This window comes from Rhinolophus ferrumequinum, chromosome 8 (genome assembly GCF_004115265.2).
Source record: "Rhinolophus ferrumequinum isolate MPI-CBG mRhiFer1 chromosome 8, mRhiFer1_v1.p, whole genome shotgun sequence".
Classification (NCBI taxonomy): Eukaryota; Metazoa; Chordata; class Mammalia; order Chiroptera; family Rhinolophidae; genus Rhinolophus; species Rhinolophus ferrumequinum.
In genome coordinates, this window is record NC_046291.1 from 61,886,838 (window position 1) to 61,903,072 (window position 16,235).

The 16,235-nt window shown below is 38.1% G+C and overlaps 1 protein-coding gene across 5 annotated transcripts in view; it reads left to right on the forward strand.

Moving 5' to 3' along the window:
- Window positions 1-777: 777 nt before the first annotated feature.
- The window catches only part of RBMS1 (RNA binding motif single stranded interacting protein 1), a 198,612-nt gene continuing 183,154 nt past the window's right edge, over window positions 778-16,235 (forward strand). For all 5 annotated transcript variants that reach the window (XM_033112222.1, XM_033112228.1, XM_033112226.1 and 2 more), the window contains exon 1: window positions 778-1,192. In XM_033112222.1, coding sequence (XP_032968113.1) covers window positions 1,118-1,192 — 75 coding nt within the window. In that variant the 5' untranslated portion in view covers window positions 778-1,117. The remainder of the gene's footprint in view (window positions 1,193-16,235) is intronic.

A 16,235-nucleotide genomic window follows, 5' to 3' on the forward strand; every position in this document is an offset into this window, starting at 1 on the left:
ATGTCTATATTGTGTCCTCTAATAATAACATTCTGGCTTTTAGCGACATCTCCCCTTTAGAAGGATCCCTCTATTTGTTCTGAGGTGTGTGTGTGTGTGTGTGTGTGTGTGCGCGCGCGCGCGCGCGCCCGCTACCGCGCGCGCAAGCTTTGCCTCCCCTTGTGCAGAGGGCATAATTTCACCTTTCACATCTGGGAAAACCAAACCGAAGGACACTAATCCTCCCAAGGTCACCTAGAAAATCAGTGTGGTGGCCTGGGGGTTGGGGGTGGGGAAAACCAAACCCAGGTGTCCCGACTCCAGCTTTGTGGTTGGGCACTAAACCATTTTCCTTCCCTTGAGGAAAAAAACAAAAACAAAAACAAAAACACTGGGCGGGGGGAAGTGAGAGATTAATCAGATTTCCTCATCTTTCCCTTTACCTCCCATCCCCCTTACGGAGACATAAACTCATGAAAGCAAACGAGGTGTCCACTCTGCAGTTCTTAAGCTGGGTCCCTCAAATCCACCCCCACCCTCTCACCCCGACACAAAGCGATTCCGGCTCCCAAGGTTCCTGCGCGTCCTACCGCGAGCCTGGGAGGTGAGGAGTGGTTAAAACTCAGCCCTCACCTCCAGCGGGTCCCGGCTCCGCGGCGCCCAAGCCCCGCCCCCGCCCGCCCTTCCCCCACGGCCTCGGCACGCCTGCCCCTCTCCCCTCTCCCAATCCGGCGCACCCACCCCAGATGCCGCCTGGCACCGATCGCAGCCGCCGCCGCCGCCGCCGCACTTTCCACTTGTATTGATTACCTCCCAGCCCCGCTCAGCCTGCTCTTTAGAGCGGAGCGGAGCGGCCAGCGCGCCAGCCCTTGGCAGCCCCGCAGCAGTCGGGCTCCGGGAGGCAACTCCTTGGGAGCGCCCTGTCCCGGGTGCCCTCTGCGCTCTGCAGTCTTTCTCTCTGCCTGGGAGGAGGAGAAGAAGAAGAAGGAGGAGGAGGAGGACGTCTTGTCCCGGTTGGGAGGTGGAGCAGCGGCAGCCGCCGCCGCCGCCGCCGCCGGAAAGGGAGAGGCAGGAGAGATCGAGACTTGGAAACCCCAAAGTGCCCGCGACCCTGCGCGGCAGGCTTCCTTCCAGCTTCATGGGCAAAGTGTGGAAACAGCAGATGTACCCTCAGTACGCCACCTACTACTACCCCCAATATCTTCAAGCCAAGGTAATGGGGCCCCGGGGGCGCGCGCGGCTCAGGCCCGGGGTGGGGCGCGCGGCAGGCCCCCGCTGCCCCCCGTGGAGTTGATGGAAGGTTGCTAACTATAGCGCTGGCCTGGGCAGAGCCGGGCGGCGCGCGGGGCGGCGGCTGCCGGGGAGCGGAGTGCGGGGATCGGGTTACAGAAAGCCGCGGGGGGAGAGACTAGACAGGAAAGAGCCGCCAGCCCCTTCCTGGCCCGGGAGGTGGGGAGGGTCGCGGGGCCGAGCGGCGCCCCTCGCGGAGCCCCTCGCCGAGCGTTGGCTGCTCGGCCGCCGACGCCTGGGGCCCGCGGCAGGACCCACTGGCGGCGCGGCTTTTCGACCCCTTCTCCTGGGCCTCGCCCTGTGAGCGGTAACTCTCGTCTTCCCTCGCAGTGGCGCGGAGCCTCCAGTCCCCTGGGGACGCCCCTCAGTCTCTGCGCGCGCGATGTCTGGGGCTTGCGGGGGTGGGGGGACGGGACATTTTACTCTCCGCCTCCGGTCCTGCGCGCCGCCCCTCTCCTTGATCTTTGTGGCACTTCACCTGGTTACTGATTTCTACTTTTACGCTGGTGTTTTGGGTAGAAAAGTGGCCAAAGTTCACTCAACGTTCATTGATGTCCCTTTTAATCTTCTCTGTAGCTTTTGCGAAGGAGGGACAATGGGCAGATTTCAGTGCAGAGAAAGAAGTGACTATTTCTAAACTAAATAGTTTAGAAAAATACTACCATTTATGTTTATCACAGATCGAGTTCCAGTGGTGCCTTCTCAAAAGTGGCCTTGGCATATTCTTAGGTAACACAGCTGATGACATGTAACCATACAAATTGCGACTGGCTTTCTAGGGACCCTGGGTTCTTGATTATTGGGCCTATCTTATTTTTACAAGAACTGAATGCCTCCTGAACTTATTAAAAAATGTATATTGGACCCACGAAGAGTGAGGATTTCACTGCTTTGGGAGCTTATTCCACGGTTTAGGAAGGTGGAAGTTGGATGCACCAGCGTTCTCCAGCAATTAGCATCTCTTATCACAGCTCCAGGTGCCCTTTCTAGATCACAAAAGAGTCAGGTATGGATGCAGTGCCTCAACTTTCTTTGGGAGGTTGTAATCATGCCCTGCTTGGTTGCAGAGGACATTTCTGGCCTGGTGCAAAGAATCTCTGATTCAACCTTGATAAGCTTACAGTGTGTGAGTGTGTGGTCCATGTTAAGGCACCTACAATATAGCTCTGTATTTGTCCATGTAAAAAGGACACTTGTCAGCATAGAGACCAGAAATTTCCTAGCACGCAAGGCCTCATTTTCACTCACCTAAATTCTTATTTTATTTTGGGTCACCAGAAAGCAGCAAGATGGTAGTGGCAAGGATACCCTTTATTTACTGTGTTGTCCCCATAAATTTGTTTTCAGGAACTGGAGGGAGGTGCATTTTTTTTTTTTTTTTGTGAAGTACATTGTAAATATAAGTTGTCTAAAGAATTTTGAGGCATAATCAATGCACTGCCTTTTAGATATCATATATGTTTAATGCACTTGTTTAAATTATGCAGCATTGGGTGGCTAAAGGACAGCCTATTCAACACTTAACTGTATGAATAATAAATACATACACTCAGGTGAAGAAGAAAAAAAGGCCATGGTTCTACAGGCATATCCACCTTAGTAATTTTTATGTACCATTAGTAAGTTAGAAACCAAGTACATAGAATTTAATATAGCTAATGCAACGCCATTTGGCTCTTTTTGCCCGGTAAATAATTGAAGAGAGAGACAAACGGCAAGAGCCTGCTCTAGTAATTAGGGTCGGATCCCAGAAAGCTTTAGGGCCCATTTTCTGAAAGTGTGCTTCCTGCATAAAGCATTTAATATTGATTTGTGTTACAGTAAATGACATTCTCAAAACATATCTTGCTGTTTCTACTATGAAATCTGAAATCCTATTACTCTGCATCTCTTTGTTTCCAGAGAAGGACACACATATTCACTTGACCTATATAACATTGTATTAAAGTTTGATAATTAAATCTAAATTCCCTATTGTAAAATATCTTGATTATCTCAGTAAGAGGCATCTCCTAAAATGTAAAGTGATTAGGTGCAGATTTTAGATAAGCACAGTTCGGAACATGTTAGCCCCCCTTTTTTTCTCCCTTACATATATGCTGGTAACATGGTAGTGAGAGTAATTAAAAATAATAGCATCTTCATTTGATTTGTAGTTAGTTTAAAAAGCAAGTGTGGCCTAATCGACCTAAAGAGTTAATAAGCTCACTTAGAATCTGTTGTCTACAGTGATGATCTTGGCTGTGTGTGCGTGTGTTTTAACCTTCTCGAAGTATGGGATAGAAAACATCACTCTGTTTAAAGTACGGTGATGTGTTAGCTAGTCAGAGTTGTTTTGAAACTTCTGTTTGGAAGCTGTATCAAAACTGAGGAATGACACTGTCGTTTACAAAGTGATGTTTGACTTAAACTTGTGATTAAGAGATGGGAATGTGATTTTTTTTAAATTGAGGAAGAATAAGCAGATGGGATTTCTTTTCATCAGAAGGAAGAGACACCAATTAACATGGCACTTAAAAAGAGTTTTGTTGCTATACTTTTAAAAGTTAACGTGTGTCAAATTATTCTTCTTGTGTTAATCATCCAATCAGAGTCTGTTTTGGAGAATTTATTTAGTAATTTTTCCCCATAAAAACGTATTAGTTACTTCCACATTTTATTAGCCACAACAATAAAAAAATCTACAGAGCTGTATTACCGTGTGTGACCATATTGGTATGCTTTCTGCTTTGACAGAAAGAGAAACTCATTAGAAATAGGAATACAGCTATATTAACATAAATTTAAGGATGCTTGTGGAAGGTCATGACATGGATGGAAATGAAGGAGATTGTGAATTTTTCATAATACCTTAGTGTAGAGCAACATAGATTTCAAGTAACCTGATTTTACATGCTTGTTGAGTTTTTTGTATTTCTCTGTCAAGATGGTCTTATCATAGCAGATTCTTTTTATCACCTGACACATTCATTCTAAGATATAGTTTGATATAGCTTCATACTCGTGCTATATAGGAGCACATATTGTTCTGAATTATATACAATGACATGCTATATTATGAAAAATTACATTCAGTATCCACTTTGAAAATACACAGAAAAAATTTTGATCATTTAATGTATTTTATTCTAAAGATTTGTATTACACATTTTCAAACAATGGCTGTATTAATTTCACTTGTTATAAAGGCAGCCCTTGAATCATGGTCTGTTTATTTCAAAGATACTACAACCTATCTTACTGCTAATGCATGCATGCAAATATTTATGGGTATTGAAATAATTATTCTATTTCTTTCAAAGAAAGGGAAAGACAAAATATTTTTTACATAGTTAGCTAATGTTTTGTACCAACTAAAAGCAATTTAATGCATTTGTGATCTATATTCATAGTTATCCAGATGTTTCTATAAAATATATATCATATTTGAAAGCTTGATTTTAAAGTTTTTATGTATACAACAGTAGTATCTTCTATACTAAAGAAATGTTTGTTTCTAAAACAAAGTTTGTATTAAAGCCAATTTTTGTGTAAGTGTATGCCAAAGAACATATCTGAACCAAGCTTCAAAATCTGGAAAATAAAGAGTGTAATTTTAGATTCTATTAATAAAGGCTACTAGAACAAAACAGTTTTTCAGAATTGAAGTTTTGGGTGCGGTAACATTTTGTTGAATTCCTTAACTTTTACATAGTTGTAGCTAAATGAATAGTGTGTCAATCTTTTCTCTAGGAATTAGGAGTCATGATTTGATACAAAGAACTACTGAGCATTTTAAGGTGAATTGGAGGTACAGAGGCATGATATTCAGACTTGGGGTGCTGTATGTCTGAAGAAGTAACCACATTTATGAGGTGAAAAAAGTTTGCTTACATGTATCAATAAAGTAATGCAATATTTTACATAGTGCATACACCTAATTTCCTTAGGTGAGTGGGATATTGTGGCTAGCTAGAAGACTCAAGGTCATGGATTTGTTAAAATGAAGATGCATTGTAATATTCAAGATGCAATATTGTAGCGCCTTCCCCTTAGAGAGCTATTTCTTTTGAATTGCCCAAAATATATATACGCATACACACACACACACACACATATACGCGTGTATATATATACGCGTATATATATACGCGTATATATATATATATATATATATATATATATATATATATATATATATATATATTTTATGTTGGGAGCCAAATCTTAAGCTACTGGAAGGGAAAAGGAACAGAGACATAGAGGAAAGTATTCAATCATTTAGTATGGGGATAACTAGATATATCTTATATGTTTGACAATCTTGGCTTTGAATTTAAATTCAAATCTGGGCAATTTCCCTGTAGTACACTGTTAGGAAAAATTTTTTTAAAACTTTACTTATTTATTGCTTAGACTTTGTATTTTGTTTAATGGTTTATTAGAACTTTAACATTATCCCAGTTTACCTAATGAGTACTGAAATTTTAAATCATGGGTCTTTTACCTAAAGACAAAGGGATCTTTTTTCCTTTTCTTTTTACTCAGGAGGGGATTGCCAGAAAAGAAAATCTTTTTCCCTCTGTATCTGCTGAACCAGTAAAAATCATCTGAGGAGGATCTAGAATGGAAGGATAAGTGCTTAGTAAAAATGATATGGACACTTAAATATCATTCATTCATTTTAAAGATGAGGAATTTCTTGTCTAGTTTGTTTTTTATTGGATGCTCATTTCACAGTTTATTTTCCCCAAGCATGGTCTTGTTATTCCACTGTTAGTCTCTCTTCAAAGGATATCAACACCGCCCTAGTTTCTTGTTTGATTCACGTAACAGTAGGTGCTAAATAAATGCTTGTTGGTGACTATCATTATTCAGAATAAGTACCTACAAAACTTTTTTAGACCAGAATAAAACTATAGACCAAAATCTACAAATATAATGATCCAGCCTAATTTTCTAATGAAATCTCAATATAGCTTGATTTGTGTTTTGATTTATTTTGTTCCTATAATTAAAAAAAAACAAACAAAACTTTCAAATATTTTATGAATTGAGTAAGATCCCTAAGATGAATCACATATCAATTGGCCAGTGCTTAATTTATGGAACCAGAAATGCCCTTTTGTGCAGTCTTTATTAAAAAAAAAAAAAATATGATGCCAGGAAAAATCTCTCATAGTGTTACATCCAGGGTGGAAACGTCACATGTGATGAACTGGTAACTCAGCCTGTCTTTGCTTCCTATCACTGGCACCTACCAACACAATCCAAACTTTTTCTTGCTTAATTTTCAAGAAAATCTCCTTTTTTCCCCAGGGTATTTCAGACTTGGTAAAAGCATTTATTCATTTAATGGATAATAACTAAAATATAAACTATCATTGAGGTGTTTAGAATTACAGTTACCTCAGTCACTGACTGCTGCGTAACCTGATTGTATTACCCGAGTGACATTCAGCCATCTAGCTTTGTAACCTAGTCACTGGGATATTATAGGAATAAGCAGGAACATGTCAAGTTGCCCTTACGTGGAAATGTTTCCTTCAGTGCAACATAGCTTATTTTGAAGAAAATGTAGTAATGATATGTCATTGATTTAAATGCAGTGCCTTAATATTTGGTATGCAATCAGACCATATAGTATTCAAAATTGAACACTGGGCTTGGGGATTTTATGTGGAATGAATTGAAATGTTCTGGTTCCTCACCGGTTCATTTTAATAAATAAATCGTAGAACCTTGTGGAACTTGGCTGTGCCCCCTGAGGCTGCACTTGGACGACACAGACGGTTGCCACTAGGAGCTTGGTCAGATGATAAATAGCAAAATGTCTTCTTAGAACCATGTATGCAAACACATGCAAATTTGAGCGTACACACAAATTCGATAATAGGAACTAAACATTTCTTAATCGGGTTGATAGGAGGGGAAAAGTGTGAAAGGGGATGATGACAGCTAAGCCAAGAACAAACTGAACGTGTATCTCCCATAATCGAATTCCTTATTTTTGCTCAGTGCATCCAGTTTCTTTAACATAATTATATGAATATTTTAATTTTTCAAATAAGCACTGCAAAATAAGCATGTCAGAGATGATGGTGGGGTGGGGGGGAGGAAGGAGGAGAGTGGAAGATCCAGCAAAAATCAACATCCCAGACCTCCTAGGGGAGAAAATGTATAAGAGTGAACATTGTCTTTTAGCTAATTCTTAAGTGGATACGTTTGTCATTTTAGAGGTTGGAGAATCGTCTTCTGGATGGTGAATATGAAAACCTAGATTCTAAGGGAGATTAGATGCTAATATGAACAGTTAACTTGCTTACAAGTCTGGTACAGTAAACACACAATTCATCGTCTGGTTGATGATACCCTACGCTGGCTGTTGCGTCTGTATCCTGGAATTAGGTTAAATTTTAAGCTGGTGGCTTGTTGGAAAATTGCTGAGGCTCACAGAGGACTGAAATACTAACTAATCGATCATGTTCCCCGAGTGACCCCAGAGCACCATTCCCTGCTCTGGACATTGGGAATGGTTGGGGAGTGTAATATCTGGTCCCTGCTCTCCTGCCACCAGAATAGACACAACACAAGAAATAGCAAAGGTTATTTACAAAATAGTACAGCCAGCAAGGCAGCATACCAACCAAGGGTCTGAGTTAAGATCTATATGTGGGGGATTAAAAACAGTGCCATGTGTTTTGTGAGGAAAAAATAAAGTACTAATGAAAGCTACAATAAATTAGGGAGTTTTAGAAAGAATTTGGTCTTTAGATTGATGAATGAAAATTTCTTGAATTGATAATCAGCATTGTTTTGTATTTTTTCTGCTTTATAATCCTCTTATGAGTACTTAGAATTTTAAAGAATAACATTTTTTTCGTACTTTATGTTAACTGTTTCCCCTCAGATTTTCATATTCAATTACCTATTTTACATTATTATTTTCCCAGTTTTATGCTTATAAATGTGCATAGGCCAACAGGCTGAGAATGTAATCCTTAAATGATGACGTAATGGTTACACAGAAATGTTACTTTTATTGTTTTAACCCATTTGAAGTGATGCTCATTTCTCCTAATTCATTAGCCTTGCTCATGGCAAAGGGGAAAAAATAAGTTCGGAGTTTTGTTAGGCTACTAATTTGCTCTTGCGTGCCTGTAATCTACATACTGATAGTGTGTCTAATGTGACCTGACATGTCATCAGAAAAGAACAGATTTTTTATTGTTCCTGATCTTTTGTGGGTGTAACTGTTTACTCTCTTTATTTGGTCACTATCTAGCTTTAATTCTTTTAAAATAAAATAAGCTGTTACTTCTGCAAAAGAACTCAGTCGTCAGGAGTCATATTGTCTTCTGTGTGGCCTCTGTGTCAGACATGGAAACATCCCTCTGGCTGCTCATTGAGCAAGACGGGCTGTTGCACTGCTGGGTCCCAGATAAACAGTGGCTTCAGGTAAAGGTTTTGTGTAACAAAACTAGATCATTTTGCAGATATCAAAGATATTTTTTGCTGATGTTGAAGGAAAAATGCATCATCTTCCCGGCTCTGCAGGTGTGTAGGCCCATTTTACATAATACAACTCTTTATAAGTTGAAAATTTTAATAACTAGAATGGGCAGAATTGGATGGCTATATCATGGAATACTGTGCTCTTTACTTGAATTTCTTGGGAAGGAAAATCAAAATTGCCAAGAGGATGTTTAGGTGATAAATTTACATTCATATACTTAAGCTCTTCAAATGACACTATACTATTTTTCCTGTTGAATACTTTTTAAACATAGTGATTTTGAGAGTTGCAATTAGGAGTACATTTCTACTACCGGAGAACCTCAATCCTTTCTTACCTGTAGAATAACAATGAAATATTTTGTTTGTAAAGTAAAGCCTAGGATGAAATATTTGGTTATAAGGAAAAGTACATTTTATTAGAAATTTATAATACTGTCACCTTTACTTTTGTCTTCTGAACAGCAGCTTGGATTCATTACCAAACAGGCTTTTGACAAATGCAGACATTTGTAAAAAGAAAAATTTGTCAATTTTTATTTTCAGGTCATTAACTAGAATACTTCCAAGGCCCTCTATGCCTCCTACAAAGCACAGCTTTAATTTCATTGTTTAAAAAAGAAGTTTCCTTATCTCAGCCTCTTCATAGGTTCCATTCTACTTGATCACTTACACTTGAGCAACTTTTATTAACAACAACACTTTTATTAACAACAACAACACAGAAAGAATTGGCTACCAGAGAAACTGCTACCGGTGTAACAAAAATTCTAAACCTGGGCAGATGCTATTTTTCTGGAGCGCTGTATGATTTATTTAATCATTGGGCATACCATACTTTACAAGTGAGTTGTGTTTCAACAAGTTTTGTTCCAAAAAGTTCACTTGTCAGTTATTTGGAGCTTGAAACTCTTTTCCTATATTTCATACATAAGGGCCTGCAAAGTGGGAGTGGGTGGGGATAGAGCCCATGTGTTTGGGCAGTCTCCAACTGTGTTTTCTCCCTCCTTTTTCCTTTTCCCTCACTCCTTTCTTCTCCCTTCTCCCCCACTGCTGCCCTCAGCTGTTCTTCCTGCACGCTAACAGGAGTGCCACACTGAACTCACTTCTACAGGTGTGTGTGCTAATGGTGGATCTACGAGGGTGACTGTGACATACAAGCTACTCCCACTGCATTTGTCCGAATCTGGGACCAAGTGTCCCTGACTTAATTTGGCTAAAGAAATCTTTACTACCTCTTAACGCTACAGATGAGGATTAAGAATTTGCTAACTACAATTGACTCTTTGAATTGGATTTTCTTGCTGATTCCTTATCCAATTTTATATGGAAATTTTAAACAAAATTTTATTTGGTAATGTATAAGCGTGTTATAGACGCGCAGACATAATGTAATACTTTGAACAAAAGAGAACATAATTAGCATGATTGAAAGTGTTTTGATGATAAATGTATACGCTAATGAGATTGGAATGTAAATATGACAATGAAATGTTAAGATACATGTTTTTCTTTGCTCCTACTAAAATTTAAAATCATAGCCATTTTTTTCTGTTTCTTGAATATTTTACAAAACTATTCTTTATCTAAAAACAATCACAAATGTATTGTGTTTTTTTAATTTGCAAAAGACTAAAAAAACGTGTTGCTTACTTGGTAATAGTTCCTCATATTTTAATAGCTGAAATCTTAAATGTTGATTTTGATTGCTTTTTTTTTTTTAAGGATAGATTATATCTTAATATATAAATAAGATTTAAAATGCTAGTGGGTGGTAGCTGGTGTTCTTTTCTACCCCTCAGTCTCTATCACAAATTTCAAATTCGTGTTTCAGCAGTACAGGCTGTTCTTCAGTGCACATCCTTTGAGCGTTCAAAATTTGATTTGACTGTGTGGTCTGATGATAGCATGTTCAGATAAGTACATTGTGATAGTCATCTGTGTGTCTGGGCCCTAATGAACATCTGCTTTCTAGGGCGCCATAGCAGCACCTTTCTTTGTTTCCTCTTCCTTTGCCTTTTTTATTTAAATCTTGTTAAACCCTGCAAATGGGATTGTTTTCCAATATGCAAATGCTCCTGTGTCCCCTCTTTTGGGGGAGCAAAAAAAGCCAGATATTTTAAATGTGAATGCGTTGGGAATTTAAAAGGAGTCTGCAGGAAGCAGGCGCACAGTTATAGTTCTGCTATTGACAACGCAGACATATTGTACTAAAATCATCTGCTTAAGATCGTATAGTTGGGACTACCTGGCCAATTTAATTAAATTCAGCAAACACTGAGCATGCATTGGATGATGCAAATATGTACATAAGACATGATTTATGCCATCATGGAGCGCAATGGGATAATTTTATTACGTGTTTGTATATTTAAAATTTTTTATTGAGGTAGAATACACATACAGCAAAGTGCGCAAATTTTAAATAGGTAGATTGATATACTCATACAATGGCCACATAGGTCACTATAAAATTTTCAGCAGGCAAGGAAACACCCTCATGCCCTTTCCCAGTTTGTACTCCCCAAAGGTAACCACTAGCCGTACTTCTGTCTTTGTAGATTGGTTTCTCCTATTCTTGCGCTTCATAAAAATGAAATCCTATGGATGTATACTTTTGTATTTGGCAACTTTAGTGCATCATTATTTTGGTTTCATCCATCCATGTTGTCATGGATAGCAAACATTGGTTCTTTTAATGTTACGTAGTATTTTTATCACAGAATATACCAGTTTATTTATCTGCTTTATTACTAATGGGCATTTAGATTATTTCAGTTTTGGGATATTATGCGTAACATTGCTATAATCTTTTTTCATTTCATTTGGTCAACATATGCACTTACTTGCAAGAGAGGAAATGGTAGGTCATAGGATATGTGTATATTCAGCTTTGGTTGGTATTAACCATATACTGTCAGGCAAAGCATGAGAAATCTAATTGCTCTGCATGTCACTAACGCTTGGTATTATATGTCTTTTTAATTTTAGGCCTTCTGGTGGGTGGTATCTCATGATTTTAATTTGCATTCCCTGATGATGAATGATGTCCGGTACTTTTTCATATATTTACTGGCAGTTGGCTACCTCTTTTGTGAAGTTTTTCGGCTTACTTTTTAAAAATAACAGTGTTAACTGGCTATAATTCACATAGCATGGAACTTAACCTTTTGTTCACTTTTTTATTGGATTTTTCTTTTTATTGGCTTACAGGTTTTTAAATATAGTCTGGATACAAATCCTTCATCAGATATATGTATCAGAATATCTTCTCCCAATTTTCAATTTTCCCTTTCACTATCGGGTTAGTATCTTTTAATAAATAGAAGTTCTTACTTTTAATTAAGTCCAAGTTACCCATCTTTTATGATTATTGCCTTTTCTGTCTGTTTAAGAAATCTTCTCTTACTTTAAGGTCATGAAGATATGTTTGTATATTTTCTTCTAGAAGTATTTTACCTTTCACTTTTAGGTCTACGATCCATTTCTAATTAATTTTTGTGTTTGGTGTAGATACAGTCAAGATTTGTTTTTTTCCACATATAAATATCTAATTGATCCATCACCGTTTATTGAAAAGACATTTTTCATTTTCCTCTTTGAATTCCAGTGTCGCCTTTGTTATCAATCAGGTGACCATATTTATGTCTTTTTTTTTTTGTTTTGTTCCCTATGTATCCTTGTGTTAATACTATATGGTCTGAATTATTTTGGCAATATATCAAGTGTATATTCTCCAAAGTGGTCTTAACTGTTCTAGGTCCTTTGCATTGTTTTTATAAATTTTAGAATCAGTCTGTCAATTTCCATAAAAGAGAAATTTGATAGGATTATTATTGGAATGTTATTAAATGTATACACCAATTTTGGGAGAATTGATATCATCCAAATTGTAAGTATATCTCTTCTCATTTATGTGTAAACATATCACTTTAAAATAATTTATAATAAAACACAATGGAAAAGTATTATTGTTTTAAGTGCTCGTTTCTTAGAAGTATCCAGTGATTGCTTCGGGATCTGTAGTGTGATAGTTGGCATAGACTCTATTAAGAAAATAATTCTTTTGAACAGGGAGAGGGAATATTTATTGTCAGAGATCAAAATTAATTTTGAAAAGTGACTGACTCACTGAAACGTACCTTTTAAGAACAGACGACATTCTTTTGGTTTTTCTTGAATGAGTCTCAAAATATGACTGATTCTCCTTTATACTCTATTCTCCTTTCGAGGCTTTGTATATTTGAAGTTGTGACATCCCATCACCCTGTCTTATATATTTATAAGCATAATAATAAACTGAAAATTAATTGTATTTGGGGAATTTTTGACGTCCCTTGTGATTTTTCAATATGCCCTGGATATTGTGAAGACACACACACATTGGGAGTACTCCTTACATACGAACTTCTAGTTAATAGAACGTGCTGCTCTATGGGCTTCAGTTTCTTCAAACTTTTTCTTAGATATTTAAAAAATGTTATATGTGTATATATATTTCATGCTTTAAGGTTTTTAAGCTTTGATTATTGCTGAATTCAGCCAGCCAAAAACAACTCCATAGAACTTTCAAAGCTTATTAGTTCTGGCTAGGGTAGCTTAGGTTGAGTAGGAGGTTGAATAGACGACTTCTGAAGTTCCTTTCAACTCTAAATTTTATGATTCTGGGAATTTGTAACATCCAAGAATCACAGAATGTTAGAACGGGAAGGAACTTTAAGATAGTCTGTTCCAAGGTATTCATTTTACAGATGAGGAAAAGCTACCCAAAGCGAAGAGACAGAAGTAGATCTCCAGAGAGGCGGAGAGAGTTGGGCGGAGTGGCAGGAGGGCCAGAGAGTGGGAGGGTGAAAGGCTGACCTCACATAACTGGTTAGTACAGTGACCTGAGGAGGAAGGGAGAAGGGAGGCCACACACAGCTTTCGCAGTCGTTCCAGAAAATTTATCACAGAGGTTGGACGGGGGTGTGAATGGGACCAGCGTCACCAGCTGGTATCCAATAAGGAATCAGTAGTGGTCACTCTGAGGTCATCGACCACGTAGGGCTGGCCAGACTTCTGCATTTCCTTCTACTAGCATGGCCACTTCTCCTGGGCACAGAACAGTGTCCAAAGCTGATTCTGCTTTGTTCTCATGTTTCTAACTTTGCAGACTACTTGGGGTAGTCCATAGCTGGGCCCTGCTCCTCCTCCGTGGCTTCTGGCCTATTTGTGGCCTTCTTCTGCTTCAGGATTCTTCCTTTAATCACATTCCTAAGGGTCTTTGTTTTTTATAGCCCTGGGTCAGGGGCCAAAACCCTCTCGCTTAGTGGCTGGAGCTCTCACACTGGCAGGATAGACTCCAGACTACTTCATTCTTGCTAACTTGAATATTCTGCCATCACTACCTGCTGTAACCTGTTGGGTCACCAAAAAAGAAACCAAAACAAAACCAGAAACCAAAAAACAAAAACCCCCTCGAATCCAGAGAGGCTGTGATTAAATATCTCCTTTATTTGTTGAAGCCACCCTCTTGTTCACCACTCTGATGGGAACACTCCACACTAGTCTCTAGTATCTCTTGTTTTTCATGAGACATTTGAACACAGTTGACAGCCTTTGGCACTCATCACAGGATCATGCTTCAGGACCTCTGTTTTAGTCAATGAGGTGGAGAACCTCGGAAAAACACACAACAGGTGGCATCAACAAGTCCATGTGTCACTTGGACATAGTTTTTCCCTCATGCTGTTTGTTTGGATCATATACTCATTAAACCTGTCAAGGTGCCTTTTGTTACAGAGCAGTTGATTACTTGGGCCAGAATCATCGTAAACAACATGATGATCCCAAACATTTTGCTGTTAATGTTCGTGCATAAATTACTCTCCCCAGGCACTGCAGTAGCCCTGTATTTGGATTTCCTTTATTTAAGATTCAACAACGAAAGATGGGCATACTTGACACCTTAGAAGTTGTGTGCATTATTCATCTAAGTTAAAAAGGTACATGTTTAGCAGAGTGACTTAAAGTCTAAAGGGAAAGTTAGGGTTTAAATAAGCACACGAGTAATTATTATCCCGAGAAAACACATGGAATTTCCTTTCTGATCCAAGTTCACTTCCTATACTAAAAGTTTTTGGTTTTAGAACCTTTCATCTAACTTCCTCAACGTATTATGAAGCTTTTGAGCACAGTTTACCTACATTTTAAAGAATATACAGGCAAATTGAGGCAGATATATCAAATTTTGTGTTGGTTATGTACTCACTCTTAGGCAGCTTGTAAAATCTTGTTTTTAGGGTGTTTAAAAAATGGAGATGTGAGAGTTTACTGATTTGATTTTTCCTTTTATTATTATATTTAAACTTTCACTAAGTGGCATTTCATTTAGACTATACTATGTAATAAATTTACATTGTAATCTAATATAATTTACCTGTTGGGAGAGAAAATACTGAAAAAGTCAGAAAATATCAGGAAAGAAAAAGCATTATATGTATATTTAGTAAGTTTAATGCAGTTAATAATAATTTGTGTACCTATTGTCTCCTTTATAAGAATGTATTATTCTTACCGTGTTTCCCCGAAAATAAGACCTAGCCAGACCATCAGCTCTAATGCACCTTTTGGAGCAAAAATTAATATAAGACCTGGTCTTATTTTATTATATTATATAAGACCTGGTCTTATTTTATTATATTATATAAGACCGGGTCTTATTTTATTATATTATATAAGACCGGGTCTTATTTTATTATATTATATAAGACTGGGTCTTATATTAATTTTTGCTCCAAAAGGCGCATTAGAGCTGATGGTCTGGCTAAGTCTTATTTTCGGGGAAACACCATAAGAATAATACATTCTTGTGAAGGAGACCACAGGTACACAAATTACTATTAACAAAATGCTACATTAAACTTACTAAATATACACGTAACTTCCTGCTATGCTTTTTCTTTCCTGATATCTTTTGACTTTTTCAGTATTTTCCCTCCCAACAAGCAAATTATATTAGATTATAATGTGCATTTATTATATTTACATAATGTAAATATATATAATATATATTATATTATATATATATTTCTTAGGATTAGTAAGTGCCTACAATGTGCAAAGCATTTTGCCAGGCCTGTTGCTATCAATAATAGATAACATTCTAAGAAAATTAGCTACTGGGGGACTTGTATTTCCCTTTACATGATAGATATTGAAAACAACCAAACAGATGTTGACTTTAAATACTTTGAGGTGACATGAAGTAATCCAAAGCACCTCATTTCAAGTAAATTTGGGAAGCTTGGTCTTTAAGGCAATTCTGTAGTGCAGCTCTGTCCAGTAGAACTTTCTGCAATGATGGAAATATTGTACATCTGCACTGATAAAGTGGCTGCTGGGTCCCATGTAGCTATCAGGCACTTGAAATTTGGCTAATACAATTGAGGAACTGAATTTAAAAATTTTAGCCACATGTGGCCAGTGGCTCT